This window comes from Lontra canadensis, unplaced genomic scaffold (genome assembly GCF_010015895.1).
Source record: "Lontra canadensis isolate GAN:19392208 unplaced genomic scaffold, GSC_riverotter_1.0 scaffold168, whole genome shotgun sequence".
Classification (NCBI taxonomy): Eukaryota; Metazoa; Chordata; class Mammalia; order Carnivora; family Mustelidae; genus Lontra; species Lontra canadensis.
The window spans coordinates 1,187,167-1,209,285 of record NW_022631162.1 but is presented as its reverse complement, the minus strand read 5'-3'; the positions used below and the strand labels follow the sequence as shown (position 1 = coordinate 1,209,285).

The 22,119-nt window shown below is 41.6% G+C and overlaps 1 protein-coding gene across 2 annotated transcripts; it reads right to left on the bottom strand.

Moving 5' to 3' along the window:
- Window positions 1-3,686: 3,686 nt before the first annotated feature.
- Window positions 3,687-21,579, bottom strand: LOC116859955 (interferon-activable protein 203-like). 2 transcript variants are annotated; one of them, XM_032845698.1, is made up of 8 exons: window positions 21,377-21,579; window positions 17,163-17,447; window positions 15,897-16,027; window positions 15,131-15,298; window positions 10,985-11,152; window positions 6,357-6,776; window positions 4,816-5,001; window positions 3,687-3,826 (listed from the first exon to the last, which is right to left on the bottom strand). In XM_032845698.1, the coding sequence occupies exons 2-8, from the start codon at window positions 17,425-17,427 to the stop codon at window positions 3,758-3,760; spliced, it is 1,407 nt and encodes a 468-aa protein (XP_032701589.1). In that variant the 5' UTR covers window positions 17,428-17,447; window positions 21,377-21,579; the 3' UTR covers window positions 3,687-3,757. The 2 variants fall into 2 exon arrangements, with proteins under 2 accessions (XP_032701589.1, XP_032701590.1); XM_032845699.1 differs by lacking the exon at window positions 21,377-21,579 and having other exon boundaries at window positions 17,163-17,544.
- Window positions 21,580-22,119: the final 540 nt, after the last annotated feature.

Sequence of the window (22,119 nt, the reverse complement as noted above, 5' to 3'; positions counted from 1 at the left end):
AGTTAATAATAAGGTTGCATGAAGGAAATTTTGGCTACAGTGGAACTGTTCTAGATCTTGTCCAAGATCTAGAACTGTTCAAAATCTAGATCTAGATCTTGACTGAGGCATGCATGTGTAAAAACTCAAAGAACATTGGGTGTTTGGTGGCTCAGTTGGTTAAAACATCTGACTCTTGATTTGGGCTCAGTGTCATGATCTCAGGGTCATGAGACTGAGCCTCGTGTCAGGCTCCTCAGTCAGTATTGAGTCTGCTTCAGATTCTTTCTCTCCCCCGCACCTGTCATTTTACCCCTTCCCCTGCTCATGCACACTCTATAAATAAATTAAATCTTTAAAAAAAAGCCTCAAAGAACTTTGCACTAATAACACTGAATTCTAATAACAGTGAATTCTAATAACAGTGAATTCTACTGTATGTGTATTAAACCTTAATTTAAAAAATGGAAAATATGTATACCACATAGAAAGAAAAATTGTAGCTGTTTTTAATACTCTTTTTAAAATTTAATTAAATTTAATTAATTTATTTGTCAGAGAGAGAGAGAGGGAGAACACAAGTAGGCAGAGAGGCAGGCAGAGGCAGAGAGAGAAGCAGGCTCCCTGCTGAGCAAGGAGCCCAATGCGGGACTTGATCCCAGGACCCTGAGATCATGACCTGAGCTGAAGGCAGCAGCTTAACCTGCTGAGCCACCCAGGCATCCCTGTTTTTAATACTTTTGATTGTGCTTTTTGATCTCTGTAGAATAAACATCCATTGCTTCTGTAATTAATAAGATAAAACTATTTTTTAAAAGATTCACAAAAACTGGATCAAGGATTTTATTATGACTTTTATTATTATTATTTAAATGATCTCTATGCCCAGTGTGGGGCTTGAACTCATAGCTCCAAGATCAAGAAGTCACATGACTGAGGCAGCCAGGTTACCCTGGACCAAGGATTTTAAAACAAATTAGTGTTTCTTATCCACTTGATTAATAATATTCAGTTTATAAATGTGATAATGATATAATTACTAGTAATAGTGTTCTTAGAAGTATTTAATTGGGACATCAATTTGGCAATATTATTAACACATATATTCATATTCCTTGATCCAAAAACCCCACTTATAGGTATTTAACCTAGAAATATGTTGACTTATGGGCATTACATAAATATTGCTTTAAATAAAAAATAATTCAAAATAATTAAAGTTAACAATGAATTAAATTAGTCATGATAAATTTGTTATTGAATATGACTAGATTTATGACTATGTTCTGACACATAAAAATAACACATACCATTAAATAAGAAATGTAAGTTACAAACAGCAGTGTAATAGCTTTCTTTACTAAGTATTATAGGCTCATTAATTATTAAGTGCTTTATATAGATGCCTTGTTTAATGGCCACCCCAGATATAACTGTTATATTTTCACCATTATTGGCTCTGTTTTTATAAATGAAAAAAATGAGGCATTCCGTTTGGATGTACATCTTCTAACCAGAGCCATATGGCGACACTTTGAGATCCCTGGAGATATTTCTCTGCCTCTTGCATACCTTAAGACCACTTGGCACAACTATAGCAATGAGGTGTTTGTGATGAGAGATGTGTCTCTGAACTGTGAATTTCTCTTGGATCCCACACTTCAGATCTAGGGGAAGTTCTAGCTTCTCACCTACTTCATGCTGGGGTAGAGGAGAAACTCCAAAAGGTACAAAGTGCAAAAAGAGACAAGGTCTATGGTGTTAGAGGATGAAGCTATTTATGTCAACACAAAATCAAAGACCCAAATTCTTTTGTGTCCCTCAAGTTTACCTCCTTTGGAGATACAGTATGCTTGGAAATACCAAGCTCATGAGGGAATCAGGACTACAGTAAGGGAAGTCAAGTCATGGACTGGGCAGGTCCCTGGAAGAACCCATTCTTTAATTCTTAATCACCATTGTCTACATACCATAGAATAGTCAATTACAGAAACTTTGTATGAAGTAATAAGAATATGAATAGTAAGAATAAGAACATAAAGACTATGAGTATGTAGCTCAGAATACACATTTCTGTGTGACACCACATATATCCTGAGGGTCCATATATCAAGTCTGATTTAGAGGAAGTTTTAGCAGTCAGTGACATCTTCTCAGCATGGAATCTGCTCCCTAACTAGCTGAGTGATGTTATGATCTTGACGACTTTTCTCAGTTTCTCTAAACTTCAATTTTTTCATTGCAGATGAAGAAACTGGACTCGGTATTTGTATGTTCCCTCACTGTCCGGTTTCCCACAATGACCAAAATTACCTCGAATGTATATATACTTAAAAACTATGTATATACTATATTTAATATATATTATAGATCTATCCTAATAATATATATTATTAATATATTAATGCATATCATTACTTATATATGTTATTGGAATGGTATCAGGCAAGGAGATAAAAATAAGTCTCTATTTTACTCTTGGCATCTAAGCCTCCGGAATAAAAGATACACCATCAGAAAGGAAGCAGTACAAGTGAAAACAACTCATTCTTTTCCACGGACCCTGACCCTGAACCATGAAGGCAGATCTGTAATGCTGCTTTTCCTTAGATTAGTTGCACATGAACAGCCTTGGACCTTCCCAGAGGGAGACATCCCATTCCGTCCTTCACAGCTTCCTCCTCATCCTCCTTCTGTCCTCCTCACACACCCAACCCAAAGCAGGACCACAGCCTGATTCTCAACCGAGGACTGGGATTGACCATTTGAGTATCATTAGGAAAGTGATTTCACCTTCTGTTCCTTGCTTTTCTCATAGCAGGAGAGTAAAGAGGAGAAAACTATCAACCATCTCCAGCAAGGCTGGAGACTGACACAAGGTAATTGCAAAACACCAGGTAGTAAATATGTGATCAATAAATATACTGTAAATGTCAGCTTGGGGATACCTACGTTCTGCCATTGTGCTCTATAGTAAATTAAGGATTCTTCAGTGCTTGCTTGATGTGGATCTTTGCCTGAGGCAACTTCCTGATGGAATCCACCTTTGCGCAGCATGAGAACCAGGAAATATGGTTGCATAGCTACAGAGCTGTTGGTGTTTGACTAAAGGAATGGAGCCAGTTATCCCACTTTATACAGGGCTAGAATCACAAGCCACACAAAGTGCCTTCATGCAAACTGCCAGAAGGTGCTTCATTTGGCAGACCAATGAGCCATTATGCCCCCTCAGGGACATGATTCTGAACGGAGTGTTCTGAGCTAAAGCAATCCTTCCCTAAGACACAGCTCTTGGCAAACAAAGCACAGAGGGTTTCTGGGCTGACGTGGGCTCTCAGCTGGCCTTCTCTGAGCAGGGCACAACCCGTCCAACATGCCTATTCTTGACCCCAGCCTCAACTTGTTAAGATCACACCCAGAGTATAAATGCAAATACTGCTTGGGATTTGGGGGGCTCAGCCTGATCTGCAGGCCACAGATGATTTGCTTTGAAGCAACACACCAAAGAGACTCCTGTTATAGAATTCCTTTACAATAAAAAACGTTTATTATTTTTTCCAAGTTATAAAAATTATACACACAAAATATGGTCACAGGCACAGAAAAGTATAAAAGTATAAAAAATAAAATGAGAAGTACCCATTACCACTCTATTCCCCAGAATTAATGCTGGTATATCTTGAACTTCTCTCATATATATGTGTGTATTTTTTTTTCTATACTTAGATTTTACCTCCATAGCATCATTGTTAATGGCATCCAGGTTTTTAGAAGGATATTACAGTGAGATTTCCATATGTGAATCAGGACCGAGTGGTTGTTTCTTGTTTTTCCTGGGCTTGATGACCTTAAAGAGGAAAGAGATGGCAATAAAACAGTTGAGATGCAACTGATTCTTTCTCCCTGCACTGACTTTTTCTCCCAGCCACTGGCTACATTCCTTCTCTCCTTTTCCTGTAAGGCTCTTGCTCTCACTTCTCTCCTTCAATGAATTCCTGTCCTTTGAGTCACCCCACCCACCTTGGTTGAGACCATGAAGTGAGGTAGTCACTCACACGCAGCATGAGTGCATGTGGACAGGGCAGAAGAGAGGAGGGAGAAGGTGTACTCAAGGCCAAGAGCTAAGGGGAAGGTTCTCACTGGGAAGATGAGTAGGAGGAGAGTGTGAGGCTATGAGGGAAAGGCTGGAAGTTTGAGGGCCTCAGAACTGGAGAGACCTAAAAATGTGGGAACTGCTGTGTGTCTGGAGACATCAACTTTTGTATTGACCTGTTTCATTCCAGTATTATCCTTTGGTGGTCTTCCCACAATCCCTCATGCATGTGTGTGGTGAAGAGCGTGGACTTAGTCCTGTAGTACCAATGCCCTCTGTCTGTGTAGACCAGTCTGTATATCTCACTAAAGGCAGGTCACTTTGTGTTTTGAGATATTCAGGGGCATTTTTGATCATTTAGGTCTGGTATGAACTCTGTTTAACATCCTCTGGGATAGAGGATATTCTCCCCATATCATAGATGATGAATGTGAGGTTCCTGGTATTTAAGTTCACTAGCCAGTTAGGAAATCACAGAGCCAGAATTTGAAACAAATGTGCCTTAATGAAGCCCAAATTTACTAAATAATCTCCCTGCTTTGATACATTCAACCAACTCTATAATACTTAGCTAATTTTCTACTTTGAAGGCCTCTCTGGGGTTTCTCCTGTCAACGTAATTAAAAATGTCTCTCCCTCTCTCTCTCTCTCTCTCTTAAAGAAAGAATGATGGAAAGGACAGTCAATCTGGTTTTCTTAAAGTCTTCTATATTGGAAAAATGATTTTCCCCAGAAGTTCCCACCTTGATGAAACTGTGAATTACAGATCTCAGCTGTCTTGGATCTGTGCTGAGTTCAAAGCAGATGAGTTTGAGTTTATCGCCTTCCTCACAGTTGATGTTGGTCAGTCGTCCATACACAAAGACCTCTATCTTCCCTGTATTATCTTGTATTTCATACAAAATGATTTGCTCACTCAACACGTTTTTCTACAAAAGAAAAGCAATGCCCTTCTCCTGAGAACTGGATCAGATTTCCACATCTATGAGAAACACAGGGTGTGGGTGTATACTTTTGTCTCTGACAGGTTAATATGATCTGGGGGTCCAGAATGAGGGGTAAAAAATAGCTTAAAATATTTTGTTCAGAGAATTCGCCTTATGAGTCTGAAGATTGCCACTAATCATCATTAAGTAGATTATGTCATTTCTGTAATTCTTCTTCATTCTCTATTTATTCACTCCTCCAATTCTGCCCAAATCTTGAATCTAGATCATCTAGTCCCATTGTTCTAGGTTTCTTCTCACTCACTACTCACTAATTCTGCATATGCACCTGTGTGCACAGCCACTTACACAGAAGGCACAGGAAAGAACAGGGGTAGAAGGAAAGAGCCACCCTAGAAGACACCTTTAATGGAATATGGACTAAAACTTCCCATAGAAAAGTAGGGTCGGCCCCACTTAGTATTTCCATGATGTGTTGGGACAGAAATACCTTCACTAATTCTAAGAATAAACCCAAATTATGCATTTTATTGACCATATTAATAAACTGAGTAGTTTAAAAAAAAAATTGGGGGGGAGGGACCATCAGAGAGAGAGAGAGAATCTTAAACATACTCCACACCCAGCATGGAGCCCAATGTGGGGCCCAATCTCACAATCCTGAGATCATGACCTGAGCTGAAATCAAAAGTTGGACGCTTAACCACCCAGGTGCCCCATAAATTGAGTATTAAACAACATGACTTCTCTAGTGTTTTCAATATCCATAATTCCCATTAGATAATGCCAAAATCAGTTGCCCAACAATATTGATGAGTGATTGTGAAGAGAAGAGCACTTTAAGATTCAGATGATCAGAATCTGAGCTAACTATTGGAAACAGCTGCATTTTAGGGCAGAGTCATCTCTTTATTTTTTACTCTGGTTGTCACAACTGGCATCCAAGTTTGAGAGGATAGCTATTCACAGTTAACTTAACCTGCTACTGAAATGGATGAAACAGAACTGAAACAAAATCATAAGAATATGTATACTAATAGAAAGTCTGCACTCTACTGGACCAGGATACTTGTGACCAGATCATTATATCTGATAAATGCCAAGGATTCTGGGAAATATCTTTCTGTAGAGATTGCATGGCATTACCTTGGGAAGCAGATCATGAAGAGTTTTTCTAGCCCATATCCTGAAGCGGGAAGCTTCTATCCAACTACACTGGTCAGTGAGCCCTTGAGTTCATATATTTCAGAAGTTAACCAGACTCTACTTGGCAAATCCAGATCTTCAAACTCTGGGGTTGCAGAAGAAATAGTACAAATCAATGGTGTTGGGCTTACCTTATGCACCTGATATATCCCACTCACAAATGTTCCTGGCTTTTGTGAGTAAAGAGTATTGATTTTAGGAGTTGCTTTTGCATTTTGGATTAGTCTGCTTGAGATTTCCATCTTTTGGTCAGAATTGACATCAGACACCTGAGAGGTACCATACAGCTCCAGGAACCCATTGCGACCATGGTAATCTGATATGGCGATGATATTCTTCGGGATGAACTTATTCTTCAGGCTGACATGAAAAACCTTTACGTGGAAGAATTGGCTCTCAGTAGCCACGGTGGCATGGAACATCTTTTTCTCTGCTTTCATGGGATCATATGTAAATGGTTCTGTTGCTTTCAACACCATCACTTCCTTGGGGCCCTTCTGGAAACCCTCTTCTATGGAAGCTTCTGTGGGTACAACCTTCAATCTTGGTTTCTACTTGGAAGTACACACCAAAAAGAGGCACCATTAGGAAAGGGAAAACAGTCACTTTCTAGTGAGAGCCACCTACGCTCAATTTTGAGACTCCAGAAATACCTGATTGGATGGGTTTGGGAGAAAAATGAGCTAGGCAGAAATGGCTGATCTGGTATGATGTAGCCCATGAAAGGCATGGAGAAGAGTTAAACATAATTTTTTTTTCATTCTTTTATGAGTTTGAGAGGAATAATATTTTTCTCTAAAAGTGATTAACCCAAGATAAAATGTATTTCTCCTAGGAGAGCTCTGTCATGTGTAGAGAAAGTAGGCAATAGCCATGTTGTCATGAAGGGATTCCCAGTAGAGATGACGATGAATATATCATCTTAATTTACTAATCAACTCATTTTAGTGAGCACAGTAAGCTGTAAATAGGGAAGAAAATAAATCGTCTTAACAGCACTGACAGTGGGAAGGGCTCTAGTCAGAAACCACTGATTTCATCTGGAATCAATTCCAGTAGATGTCGCAATAAAAGACAGAAACCACTAACCCTTTTCCAAGAAGTGTTGTGCTAAAAAGAGGTTAAACAAGTACTGGAGAATCTCATGAACTTTCCTAATTTGGAAATGTCCTGGCTCCAGGCTCTTGAAGAGTAGCAGAATGAGCCATCTGAACATATGCTTCCTTGGCATAGAATTATATTGAACTGATTATTTAGAAAAATAGCAGATTTAGGAAAAACTCTACAAAGAGAATAGAATTGCCCTTCTGTAAGGAACATGCGTGTCTCTCTCTCCACCAGGAAGAGGACATCTCTAAATCACAAGAAAATCTTATGATGAAAAACAACCTACCGAAATCTGCATAACAAACACCCTTGTTTATCCCCTTTTCCTGGTAACCTCCCTATGTGGCCTCCACACTTTCCTTTCTCTTGTCTTTAGCTGAAGATGGTATTTCAGCGGGTAGTTTCTGCCACCTCAGGGAGTTACTAATTTTTCCCTGTTTCTCCCAGGTATATGTGAAGCATGTTTATTATAACAAACTTCTGCTTGCTTTTCTCTTATTAATCTGTCGCCTATTAAAGGGGTCTCAGCCAAGCACTTAGAAGGGTAAAGGAGGAGAATAATTGCGCCTTGTACCACACTGTTCTGTTGGAATCATGGCAGACCCTGAGGTCCATGTCAGTGGAGAAGCCAAGTGTCAGGGGAATTTCTCTGACATCCTGTCTCCCGAGTGGCCTGAATCACGTCAGAGTTTCAGGAGAGCACTTGGAATTAGAGGGTATTATCAATCTGTAAAAGGAAGTATGAAGGCAAGGACCAAGGTAGAAGTGCCAGGATTGCGTATAAAGCCGCGAGCTGGCTGTACCACAGACCAGCAATGCTTCTTGTGATCTGACCTGGAAAACGATTATGGATCTACCCTGGCCCACGCATATCTGATGCACACGTGTTCTTTTGCTCATTGCAGGTCTGAGGAATTCTGGAAATAACCTAAAGTCAAATAATACAGTTATTTTTCTAATTTATGGAATAACCATGTAATTTTTCTTATACATTAAAATAAGAATTTAAATCTACATTCGTTGAGTTAAATAGCACTTCAAAGCATATTAAGTGACAAAAAAACTCCTCAAATTGGATTATAGAAAAATATATGTCATGGGACAAAACAATATTCTTTGTGCATACATAACAAAGGGTAAAATCAGAAAAGACTATTTTCAAAATGTGATGTTTGATGTAAGAGAGATCAGATAATAAAATTTTACTTATTTTTGTCTGTGCATCTCGGTTTCCTAAATTTCCTAAGATAATATTATTTATGTAATAAAAATGGGAGAGGAAAAATGGGTGATAGTGCTCTATCTGACTCTGTATTTCTACACTCTCTTCCACAATAAGTGGTCTCTGTTATGTATTGAGGAAAACACAAAAATAAAATCAAACAAATGACCAATTATATCCCATGTGGAATAAGTATTATTAGCTGTCCACTGGCTCTTAGGTTATTTTAATGCAGAGGGGAACCATAATAAGAGTTGGAATTTGAATTTAGGTGGGATCTTAAAATATACACTCAGTAAATAAGTAAATAAATGAGTGATTTAAATAAAGAAGTCATTGTATGCAGTTCGGGGTTACTAAGAATCCCTTCCTCGGTTCTGTTGATCCTTGACATCCCCTAACAAGGAAGGAAAATACTGGAAACAGGCACCGGATACTCTGGTTAAGGAACTGCTGGTGGGGTATTTGGTAGAATCTGCGGAATGCAGGGACGACTTGCATTTGGGTCTGGGCTGGTTGCTGAAGGTTCTAGAAGCTGACTTTGTGAGCTTTTCTCAAAAAACAGTTAAACTGAAAGCTTCTATCTTAATAATAGCATTTGCATGCTGACATATACTTTCTGATTGGATGATATTTAATCATAACTGATCATTTTCCCAGAGATTATATCCCTTATCTCCATGAACCATTCAGCACACAGGATGGTCTGTCCAAAGCTGTTTGCTTCAGGAGAGTCATACCAACAGGTCTCAAGGGTAATATCAGTTGGTGTCTGCTTTTAAGGCAACAGAACAGAGCCCACACCTTGGAGGAAATCCTTGATGAGCCAGAGCAAGGCTTTCCCACTCACATAATGAAGCATAGAGTGAAGAGAAGGACCCTTTTTAGAGGCATCCCGTGCAGGTTGCCAGACCCCAGAGGAAGGATGACAGGTCAGTGGTGTGTAGGTTTAAGAGGGTGAGGGGTGGAGGAGGCTGCCTGGGGTTCCTGTGCTCCAAGGATGTTTCAGGGCAGCAGAAGTATTCTTATGTGAGAAGAAATGACCATGTCCCCTATACAGGCAGATGAGGACGTAGAAAGTATCTCTTTCAAGCCAGTATGCCTGGAGAGATTAGAGTTGTCCTGAGATGGGTGTCTACATCACTGTCATGCCAGAGAAACAGAGGGCCGAGATGCCAATGACCAGATATGGTCACAGGCATGGCCGCCTGGCCTGGAGACAAACAGGCAGGGGTTACTAGCTCCATCCCATAGGTCTTGGAGATACTGTGGAGGGAATATGAGTTATGGATGCTGACAACAGCAGGAATAAGAAGACAGACTTGAGGGAGACCTGGGTGTCTTAGGCAGTTAAGGATAAACCTTTGGCTTAGTTCAAGATCCCAGGGTCCTGGGATTGAGCCCCTACAGGGTCCCTGTTCAGTGGGGAGACTGAGTCGCCCTTGATTCCTGTTGTTCCCACTTCTGACATACTCTTTCTCAAAAAATAAATAAAATCTTAAAAAAAGAAAAAGAAGACAGAAGTTGAGAAAATGTGTCCATAGGAAGCTGCCTTTAGCTGCTATGTGTGTACTCGGGGCAGGGTACAGCCTGGGTCAGGGGACAGCTTGGAAGGGGTAATAAACCACACTAGAGGTCAGTGATTGATATGCTGCTATGCCATTTCTTTAGGTTGCCTGTGAATTTGACACAGAATGGGCATTGTACCCCTGAGTGCTGGCAGCCACTCGGGCCACACAGGCAGGCCAGGAAAGAATTGATACTCTCACACCTCCATCTGGCCTTCCCTATCATCCTAGGTTATTGTCCAAGATGAAAGGAGAGCACAGGCTCATTACAATATTTTCAAAAGCTGGGCGGGAAAAATAAAGGGATTCATGAAAAGGAGCAGTGGGAAGATGTGACATATTGTTGTCAGGGCATCGGGGAAGGCTTGCCAGAGGAAAACAGTCAGGCTGGTCTCTAAAGAGTGGGTGTCTCTGGGCCAGTAAAAAGATAGGAAGAATGAATTCCAAATCTCAGAAATAGCATGTGGTCACACAGCTGACATGGGAGGGAGCACTGAATGCTGGACATGAATCCAGAAGAGTGGTCAGTAAGCTAAGAGGAAATGGCTGAATGGAGAACTTAGGGGATAAACATCCTCTTAAACTCATCTCCAATTGTCTGCCCACTTCCCACCCCTACTCCTGGACCAAGCTGGTAGACCTCTTGAGATCAGGAATTATGTTAAAATGCATACTTTGCAAGTAGCAATGGACTTCTAATACAACAAAATCTTGGAGTCTGCATTTGGTAAACTAATGGGTGGCTGTTGGTATTTGGAGAATTTATACATACTACGGAAGTACTAAGAAGCTCTCTCAAGGTCATGGTGAGTCTTGTAGCATGTTGTGGAGGGGCACAAGTGGTGGGAAGAGGGTGGGGTACCTTGGTTGTGGAACTGCTGCCTGGGGTCGGTGCAGGCATCTGCGGAGTCTGAGGGTAGCTACAAGTTGACTGTGTACTGGTTGCAGAAGGTCCTGGAAGCTGACTCTGTCCCTGGGTTGGCTGGGTCTTCTTAGGTCCATCATTTTGTGTGGTTTCCATTTTCTTGTTCTGAAAGTAGTTTTTTCCCCATGCTTAATGGTTTTCCATATCAGATAAATCAGAACATCTCTCTTTCTCTCTGTTCCTGTCTCTCCCTCCCTCCTTTCCCTCCTTCTCTTTCTGTCTGTCTCTCCCCTTCTCTGCCTAACACAGACCAGGATCTTCACTCTGGAATTAAAGCACATAGGCAGATACCTCCAACATCCCCCCAGCTCAGACACCGACAAGGATTACCAATGTCACTCTGCAAATTTTAACAAGTCAGATAATTCAAATTTCATTGCTCTGTTGTGGAATTCTGTTCTACTTCTGCAGCAGACTGGCCTATCTATGCCTCTTCCTCAGGAGAACACTGGATTCATGGACTGATAGAAAGTCCTCCCAGGTTCTAAGGGAAGCAGGTCTCAGAAGAACATCGGCTGGGGTGAAGGACGTTTTATTAGCCAGGTCTTTATCTCCGTGAACCTGTTGCAGATAAGCATATTGGTTTCCATCCCCTGTTCTTTGGTTCTAGAACATCCCAACTTCATCCATTTAGATGCTTTGTTTATCATCCCAGAAAGATTCCCTCGGATTCATAATTCTGGAGGCAGGATCCTGACCTAGCAACCAAATCCCTCAGAGATCTCAACAACACACAGGCTCATGCAGGAATTCACCCAGGCTGTTCCCAGTACCTGGGTTTTCATAATTGTTTAGTAAGTGCAGGAAGTGTCAGTAAATCTTTGCCCTTGACTACCATTACTTTTATTAATGAAAGCCCTTTTGTACCATTCTACGTCCAATATAAGTTTGCCACATCTCTGCCACTTTTAGGATTCATTTGTCTAATTCATAAGGCATAACTAGTTGATGAAGCTGTGCATGGGGGAGCTCCTGGAAATAGCTTCCTCTTCCGTACAGCTTCCTGATTAGAGAAACCTCAGACCCTCCACCATCCACAACCAGCCATTCCCCCCATGCTGTCAAGACCTCTTTCCTCATTAGGTGTTCAGAGCCTGGGCTATGGAAACAATGTCCAGACATGCCCCTGTCTATTCATCAATTTTAAAAAATAACCTCAAAAATATTGTAACACCCACCCACCTACCATGGGCTCAGTCACGACCACCAAGCATTCAAGTGTTGAGTTCTGACATTCACTGCCTGGGTGGCCCTTGCAGAAAGCTGTGAACCTCTACAATCCTCATTTTTCCCATTGGTGAATCAGGACTAGCAATAGCATCTGAGTGACAAATGATAAGTGGTCCATCAAGGAAAGATGAGTTCACATACAGGAAGCACAATTTCTAGAATCCAGTCACTAAATTTTCAATACAAAGTTGTGTCAAGATTGTTGTTAGCACTTCATGTCTATGCAGGGAGCTTGTATTTCCACTGAGATCCACAAATTTTTCATGCTTTGTATGTGACCCTCTCCATGCATGAGAAATGCTTTCCTAATACAACTAAAATCCCGAAGAGATATTACCTCATACCAGTGAGAATGGCTAAAATTAACAAGTCAGGAAACAACAAATGGTGAGGATGTGGAGAAAGGGAAACCCTCGTGCACTGTTGAGGGGAATGCAAGCTGGTGCAGCCACTCTGGAAAATATCATGGAGGTTTCTCCAGAAGTTGAAAATAGAGCTACCGTATGACTCAGCAATTGCACTCCTAGGTATTTACCCCAAAGATACAAATGTAGTGATCTGAAGGGACACGTGCACCCCAATGTTTATAGAAACAATATCCATAATAGCCAACCTGTGGAAAAAGCCAAGATATCCATCAACAGATGAATGGATAAAGAAGATGTGGCATAGATATATACAATGGAATATTATTCAGCCATCACAAAGGATGAATTCTTAACATTTACATTAAAATGGATGGAATGGGTGGGTATTATGCTGAACAAAATAAGTCAATCAAAAAAAGGCAAGTATCTTATGGTTTCATTCATATGTGGGATACAGGAAACAGCACAGATGCTCATAGTGGAAGGAGGGGGAATGGAATGGAAAAAAAGTAGAGAGGGAATCAAACCATGAGATGCTGTTAACTATAGGAAAGAAACTGAGGGTTGCTGTAAAGGTGGTGGGTGGGGGGATGGGGAGCACAGGGTGATGGGCATGAAGGAAGGCATAAGATGTGATGACTACTTGTTGTTAGGTACAACTGATGAATTGCTGAAGTCTATATATGAAAGTAATGAGGTGGGAAATGTTGGCTAATCAAATTTAAATTAAAAAAGAAGCTTCTCTATTTCTGCCACATGTAGTAATTTAAATTCATGGAGAAGAACTTTTGGAAGCTTCTCCCAAAATTATTTATACTGAAAGCTTCTATCTGAATAATAGATTTGGATGCTGAATTATACTTTCTGATTGGACAATGTTTAAAAATCATAACTGGTCATTTTCCCAGAACTTACTTCCCTCATCTCCCTGTCCCATTCAGCAGAGAGGATGGTCTGAGCTGTTTGCTTCAGAAGAGACAGAGCAGCAGGTCTCAAGGGCAATATTGGTCTGTCTTGTTTTGAGGCAACAGAATAAAGAGAGCCCACACCTTAGAGAAAATCCTTGGGAGACCCCGTGATGAGCCACAGCAAGACTTTCCTGCTCACCTAGTGAAGCATAGAGTGAAGAGTCAGATACCTTTTTACAGGTGTCCTGTGCAGGTGGCTGGACCCCAGAGGAGGAATGGCAGCTCTAGAGTGTGTAGGTGTAAGAGCCTGAGGGTGTGGAGGAGGCCCCTGGGGTCCCTGTGCTCCAAGGCGGTTTCAGGGCAGCAGGAGGATTCTTATGTGTGAAGAAATGACCATGTCACCTGTATAGGCAGATGGGGACATATAAAGTGTCCTTTCCAAGCCAATATGCATAGCCAAAATGGAGTTGTCCTAAGATGGGCACCTGTGTCATTGTCATAGCAGAGAAAATGGGGGGCTAAGGTTCCAATGACTTGATAAGGTCACAGGCACAAGTGTCTAGCTCCATCCCATAAGTTAGTTGTGGAGAGACTGTAGGGGGAGTATGAGTTATAGGGACTGACAACAGCAAGAATAAGAAGACAGAATTTGAGAAATCTTGTCCATAGGGAGTCTGCCCTCAACTGCCATGTGTGTGTATTGGGGGTGGGCTACAACCTGGGTCAGGGACAGCTTGGGGTCAGGTAACAAACTATATGAGAGGACAGTGATTACGATACTACTTTGTCCATCCCTCAGGTTGCGTGTGCACTTGTCACAGAATGGACATTGTACATCTGAGTGTTGGCAACTGCAAGGGCCATGCCATGGTGGCGCAGAGGCAGGATACAGAGGAGGGGATGCATGTTTGTAGCACTCACCTGCCTACCCTTGTCCTGTGTTTCTGAGGTTATTGTCCAGGAAGAAAAGAGAGCATAAGACTCATATAATGATTGCAAATGCTGGGTAGGAAAGATAAAAGGACCCATGAAAGGGAGCAGTAGAAGATGTGATGTATTGTCATCAGGAATTGGGGAAGTCTTGCCAGAGGAAAGCAGTCAGGCTGGTGTCTGAAAGGAGCTGTCCCTGGGCCAGTGCAAAGATAGGAGCAATGAATTCCAAATCACAGAAGTAGCATGTATTCACATAGCTAACATGGGAAGGAGTACCACATGTAGGTCACGAGTCCAGAAGAATGGCCAGTAAATCAAGAAGAAATGGTTGAATGAAGAACACAAGGGATAATCATCGTCTAATGTTCATCTCCAATTGTCTGTCCACTTCCCACCCCTACTACTGGATCAAGCCAGTAGACCTCTTGAGATCCGGAATTATGTCAAAATGCACACCTTGCAAGTAGCAAAGGACGTGTAATACAACAAAATCTCAGTGGCTGCACTTGGTAAACTAATGGGTGGTTTTTGGTATTTAGGGAATTTATACATAGTAGAGAATTACTGAGAAGGTCTTTCAAGGTCATGGAGAGTCTTGTAGCATGTTGTGAAGGGGTACAAGCGTGGGAAGAGGGGGATGGTACCTTAGTTGCAGAACTGCTGCCTGGGGTCGGTGCAGGCATCTGCGGAGTCTGAGGGTAGCTACAAGTTGACTGTGTGCTGGTTGCAGAAGGTCCTGGAAGCTGACTCTGTTCCTGGGTTGGCTGGGTCCTCATAGATTCATCTTCTTGTGTTGTTTTGATTTTCTTTTTCTGAAAGTAAGTTTCACCCCTGGTTAATGGTTTCCAATATTAGATGAAACACATCATTACTACTGAGCAAATCAAGTTTTTATTACTAGTTTCTAATTATGTCAAAACTTCTGTGTTCATGAAATCCAGGAGGTACATGGATTCAATCCCGTTAAGAGATGACGGTAAAGCAGGCAGCCCACACATATAATTGATTCATACCAGAGCCTGGGAATCCTCCTCATCCTTGGGAAGAATGCTGTACTGGAATTTATAAAATTTACGTTTGAATTTTTGTCTCTTTGAGCAGGCTTGGCAAGCTACTCTCCTAGTGTGACTTCCAATTTTGTGCACATGTAAGGAGGGGTCATGACTCCACATCTCCTTCACGGGGACTTATCCACACTTGTGATGTGCACACAGTTCCAAAACATCATGGGTGATCATAACTATGGGCGTGCTGACTCTGAACCTTGTTTTCACTCTGCTCCTGGAATCCCTTTTCCCCGATTCTTGTATTTGCAGGTTGAGGAATGAGTAAAGCACTTGGTGTACATAAGAAGGTAATAAGTGATAGAGCCTAGAAGAAGCTCCTTCCGTGGGACCTTCTCCATCCTACCTTGGACATGACTGCGTCATGGACTGATCCCGAAGCTTCGTTCATGGTAGATGTGGATTCGTCAGTACTGGGTGAATCCCGCTTTCTTTTCTTCCTGGGCTCTTTCCCTCTTGCTCTGCTTTGCCTCATAACTGAAGCAGTTAAAAACAACATGATGAATCCCAGGAGCTGGTCTAGGGCAGCTGTAGCACTTCCGTTACTGCGTCCTCTCAGCTCCTGTTTGTGGGTCTGGGAATGCTGGTGTGCTCCCCTCCTGCATCAGCCCGCTGACCAGAGCACAGGTGCAGACTCACAAGGCCAGTTCCCTTTCTCCCCCAGGTACATGAGCACACCCCTCCAATCCCCTGCACTCGCAGGTACCTCAGTCAAACCCTTTTCCCACCTTATCCTACACATTCTTTTTAAGAATCTGTAATTTTAGGACACCTGGGTGGCTCAGTCCATTAAGTGTCTGCCTTTGGCTCAGGTCATGGTCCCAGGGTCCTGGGATCCAGCCCCTCAACAGGCTCCCTGCTCAGAAGGAAGCCTGCTTCTCTCTCTGCTCCTCTCCCTGCTTTGCTCCCTCTCTCATTGTCAAATAAATACATAAAATCTTGAAAAAAAAAATCTGCAGTTTTCATAATGCATGTGGTGGGTTAACTCCTATGGAACGTCTGTTTGAATTACAGAAACCAGAGAAGGAAATCTGATCTAATTGGTGATATGACAAGTTGGTGATACTGGACTTAATGTTTTAAAATGTTTTTAGGATCCAGTGATTTTAGAGGAGGCAAAATCTTCACATCTCTGAGAATTAGCTTTTTCTTTTAAAAAAGTTATGTTCTTTAGCAAGAAACTTTTAGTCATGTTTCATAACTTTTAGTAACTTTTAGTCATGTTTCTTGCTAAAGAACATAGTAATGATGGCATAAATAATGTAATAGAACACCATACGGACTGAGTGAAGAATTTTTAAATCTTATGATTTTTCCTAATTTTTCTTTGTCGCTCTTCAACCTTTGTAATATGTAGAAGCCTCTGCCTTTCTCATCAACTCTTTCTGCTTTTTTCTTTACCCACACCCCCAAAATACACCCTGTAAAATATAGTGGACCTCTTTATAGTAAAGGGATTGTCTAAACTGTCGACTTGTTGGTGTCTGAAGGGCTACCTCATCTCAGCTACCCAGTTGGAAATTGGGAAAGGGATCACTCAGCTGTGCCAATTCCAGGGCTCCCTCTGATGTGGGGGGCCCGGACCCTGACAGTGAGTGCTCCTGCCCATTACCTTTTTTCTTCTCATTTTTAAGAGTTTTAACAATGTCTCCAAGCCCTTCTATGTCTTTGAACAGATTTACTAGCTTGTCCACACAGGCAGGCCCTGGGAACTTCCTTTCCATTAGGTCAGCAATCTGGACCTTGTTATACTCTTCTTGCATTTTTCTGGTGAGTCTCAGATCGCGGGCCAGCAGGGACTTGACTATGCTGAACTGGTACTCGTTGATGACCTCCAGTCCCTTCAGCAGAATAATTCTCTTGTACTCACTCCCCATCTCTCCGGGTGTGGCTGAGCCTGAAAGAGAAAAATACCATACGGTGTTATACCTTCATCCGGATGGTTTAAAAGTTCGGTTGTGTCTATGTGAGGGAGGCACCCATGCCAAGGTGTCTTCCTTGCGTGTGTGTGACAAAGAGGAACTTAATTTCCAGGTGTGTCACTGTGGGAAATGGGTTGAGAACTACTATATTCGGGACTTCGAAGAAATTCTTTCCTTTTAGTAATGATAGTTGAGTTGAGTTGGGTTGGGTTGGGAGTGGGTGTGGTGGCAGGAGGTCTGGAAAGAGGCAGCTGATGCCCTGTGTGGAGTGTGGGCTGTAGGGGGTCAGAATCACGGTCCTAATAGACCAGGACTATTTAGTAGTCGTTTTGCTGGAGTTCTACTTTCTTGCTAGAGCAGGAACCCAGCAGTTATTGGCTGAAATTATTTCAAGAGTTGCTTGATTTTACCCTTCTAGGCTGAATTCCTCTTACTAGTTCTTTTTGGAGAGCCAGCTCTCCCTCTACGGAGCCCCATTTTTATCCCAGTTGACATCCTCCAATAGTTCCCCATTTTGGTTTTGAAAAATTTCTTGCTTTTTAGCCTAGCTTGGGAAGCCTTGAATAATCTGCATCATTTTTACATCTGTAACTTTTGTATTTTGTATGTCATATGTTCCAGAAATATACAATACACCTTGTCTTTCCAAGTTTCATGACTTTGCTAGTTCCCTCCCTGCTTCCCAAAGAGCCAGCCTCACTTTTCTTTCTCCCACCACCTCCTTACAGCCTTCAAGACTCCACTGAGGCTTTGTCTCCTGAAACCCACCGGAGTCCCCTTTTGGGCCTGGGTGTCGTCCTCTGGGTCTCTTTATCACCGTGTGTACTTCCCCCATGGAACTCAGTACATGGTAAGGATTCCGATTTTCTGTTCAAAGTCATAAATTCTTTTCATTTAGGGACAGCGTGTTTGTGTGATTTTTGTATAATTAGCATGTTCAGAATCCCAGGGCTAAGAATTATTCCTCCTTGAGAGAATGTGAGCATTTCCAGATTCATCAGGCCCATAGAGTGAAGGATAAAACCTCGAGATATATTATGGGGGAATTGAAGATTATTAAAAACAAAGTTAAAAACTCTGAAAGCTTCCAGAGACAAAGAGTGGGTCACCTGTAAAGACACAAGGATGAGATTGAAACTGATGTTCAAAGCAAAGCTGCCCACCACAGGAAAATAAGGTCAATTTTCATGTAGTACTCATCCAAATTCCATTATCTATTTCAAAATCGAGTAATTTTTAAAATGAAATTTTTGTGTTTTGTGTGTGTGTGTGTGTGTGTGACAACATAATTTATTTGCAAAATAAAACCAGATATGAGGTGACAGGAGGCTATGTTTAATCTTTATTCATTCCATCTAACTGTGAATATTCCTAAGTTTTACTGTTAAAATATTAGTGTATTTGGGGCACCTGGGTGGCTCAGTGGGTTAAGGCTCTGCCTTCGGCTCAGGTCGTGATCTCAGGGTCCTGGGATCGAGCCCCGCATAGGGCTCTCTGCACAGTGGGGAGCCTGCTTCCTCCTCTCTCTCTGCCTGCCTCTCTGCCTGCTTATGATCTCTCTCTTTAAAAAAAAATATATATATATATATATTTATTTATTTATAAGTGTATGGTGTCTAGTATTACAGTATTTAAAGTAGGTGTATTAAATAGCCTTTCCTTTCTAAAATGCCCCAGTTCTGAATTTCAAAACATATGTAGCCCCAGGGGTATCAGAAGAGGTACTGTCTATGTATCTTGAGGGCAAAATAATTTTAAAAGGTGAATTTTAAGCTAGCCCAAATCATATTTAAATGTGAGGGCCTCAGAAACTATTCTCTGATATTCAAGGCCTTGGTAGTTTAGAAAATAAAGTCCTATACAGATACATCTATTGGAGGAAATATTCAACACCAAAAATAACACATAGAGCCAAGAAATACCACAAGCCCAAAGGTAAGTAAGAGCAGGAACCAAGCCTGATCTGGTGTGCCTAGGCCTTCCACATGAATACAGCTCTGACCAAAGACAAGAGAGACAGCATATCCATAAATGGCCTACCCAGGTAAGTGACAAATTTAGTCAAATTGCATTTGTGGGGGAAAATGCATTTATGAAATCTGCCAATAGAGTATTAACAAAAGATCACTTAAAGGTGGGAAAATGAAAGAAAAATACTTTATCATGCAAAGAGTAACTAAAAGAAAACCAGTTTATCTATACTAGTATTGCTTGAAATAGACCTGAAGATGAAAAGTATCCCCAGAGTGCAAGACAACCATAAAGGCTGACCTCCTAGGGAAACAAAACAGTTGTCATTTTGCATTTACCTGCTAATAGTAAATATATATTATTGCTACTTTATATTCCTTTATAATGCTACAAATATTACATATTGTATTTTATAACATGATTGACATAATATGGAAATTGCATTTGTAGTATTATGTAGCATGTTTCTCCTCACTCATCCACACACACTTTTATATACATGTGTACATCTATACATAATTACATATGTAATGTACATTATGTTATTGTATATATAAATTTGAGGGAACTACAGGACAAAAACCTCACAATTTTATGGTAGGAGATTTTTTTTTTTACTTTTATTTATTTATTTGACAGAGATCACAAGTAGGCAGAGAGGCAGGCAGAGAGAGGGGGAAAGAAGCAGGCTCCCCGTGGAGCAGAGAGCCTGATGCAGGGGTCGATCCCAGGACCTTGAGATCATGACCTGAGCTGAAGGCAGAGGCTTTAACCCATGGAGCCACCCAGGAGCCCCTATGGTAGGAGATTTTAACATATCTCTTAATTACTAAATAAACAAGGTAAAAAATTCAGTAGAGACTTAGGAAATAGGACTAACATTATTAATAAGTATAACCAACAGGTTTATGTAACATACATAAGATTCCAAAATCAGCATTAAAAATCTCACACTCTGATCAAGCACATAGGAAATATTGTTATACAGGTCGTACAGAAAGTCGCTCAACAGTTCTGAAACTCTGTTTGTAGCTAACTCTTCTCCTCTTTCCCCTATACTTTGCCACTAGGAAAAAAAATCAGTAATTTTCAGGAAGGCAGACAGAAATGCTAAAAGGAACTGGAAAAACAGCTCTGGTGGTACAATCTGGAGTATAATATAAAAATTAAACTGCCTTACTCGAGGTAAACATATTTTTGCATAACTGTGTCTGGGGAAGTGAAACTTTTTCTGCTCTGTGCATGTATATGTGTGTGTGAGTGTTTTCTAAAATCAGGGTAAGACCACAATGCAGCTTTTTTTTTTTTTTTAAGATTTATTTATTTATTTAACAGAGATCACAAGTAGGCAGAGAGGCAGGCAGAGAGAGAAGAGGAAGCAGGCTCCCTGTAGAGCAGAGAACCCAATGCAGGGCTCGATCCAAGGACCCCAGGATCATGACCCAAGCTGAAGGCAGAGGCTTAACCCACTGAGCCACTCAGGTGCCCCCACAATGCAGCTTTAAATCCAGATGTATTTTTTTTCCTTATTATTATGTTCTGATAGTTTCCTTGTGCTCCTAACTTGACTTCTGACCAGAACTGTACCAAGGCTACCAAGAGCTTCCTGAACACCACCGAGGGAAGAAAACCAGACCCTTTTTCTAATATAACTGGTGCCAGTAGTCACCTGCGGAATAAATTTTAAAGTTTTCCACAGTCAAAATGCACCTCCTTTCGTTCAGGTGTCAGCTGTGGTGGGATAAACATGCCTGTTCCTTGTCTAGGTAGTAAAGGATTAGAATCAAGCTACTAATGTTTTCATGTCCCCAACTATGGTTGATACCAGCCCCCCTACCCCAATTCTTCATACACTAACCCCTGCCTACTCCCCAGTTGTTTTGTGTTCAGGCAGCAGGTGCCCACAGCTTTCTGCAGAAAGCCACAGCCTCACCTTGCTGAAAATCTCCACGAGTCTGGATCTTGATGTCGTCTTCAGAAATTCAGAAATCTCTGCTTAAGTCGTTTGAGGAGGGAGATAAGTCGACAAAGCCTTCAGAGGATGAACTGCAGGGTGTGATGACGTCCTGGAGGGCGGAGGGAAAAGAAGTATTTGAAAAGCTAGCAAGTGCAGATGGCGCTACTTAGCGTCCCAGAAAACTCAAGGGGCGGGGATGTCCTCACATGGCACGGCCCCAGGATGGAGAAGTTGCAACACAATGTGGAGACTCCTCCCTCGAGGCTGTTAGCTTTCGATTTCTTTAGTCAGAGAAAATCAGCAGTTTCCTTCCTGTGTGTGCCTAATCAAAATGAAAGATTATAGCAAAGGTATAATTGAGTGTTTTGTTACAAACGTCAGTAGATGGCCGAGTGCCAAGGTTACAACTCCAGCACACTTGCGGGTGGCTCCTTAGAGACCTGTATTTCTGTGGATGATGCTCAAATGTGAGAAAAGTTAGGATGAGTCACCGGACTGCTTATCTCTCACTTCCTGTTCCCAGAGTGGCAGGAGGAGATGCTGGAAGCGGTGTCTCTCTCTGTTCACCCTTGACTGTACCTCCTGGAAGAGGGTAGGTCAGCTATGAGATCACTCTAGGTTTAACTAGTGCCTGCAGCATTGACCCAGCTAGTAAGTGACATACCCAGAGCTTGACAGAAGTAGAAGGTCATTACCAATGTGTGAGTTCTTTGTCACAG

What these genes read in the sequence shown, in the direction of transcription:
- LOC116859955 (XM_032845698.1), bottom strand. Translation starts at nt 17,427, where the DNA reads ATGGGGAGTGAGTACAAGAGAATTATTCTGCTGAAGGGACTGGAGGTC. An exon ending in ATGACGCAGTCATGTCCAAG is followed by an intron (nt 15,299 to 15,896) that starts GTAGGATGGAGA and finishes ACTTACTTTCAG; the next exon opens with AAAAAGAAAATCAAAACAAC. An exon ending in GCAGCAGTTCCACAACCAAG is followed by an intron (nt 6,777 to 10,984) that starts GTACCCCACCCT and finishes ACTTCCAAGTAG; the next exon opens with AAACCAAGATTGAAGGTTGT.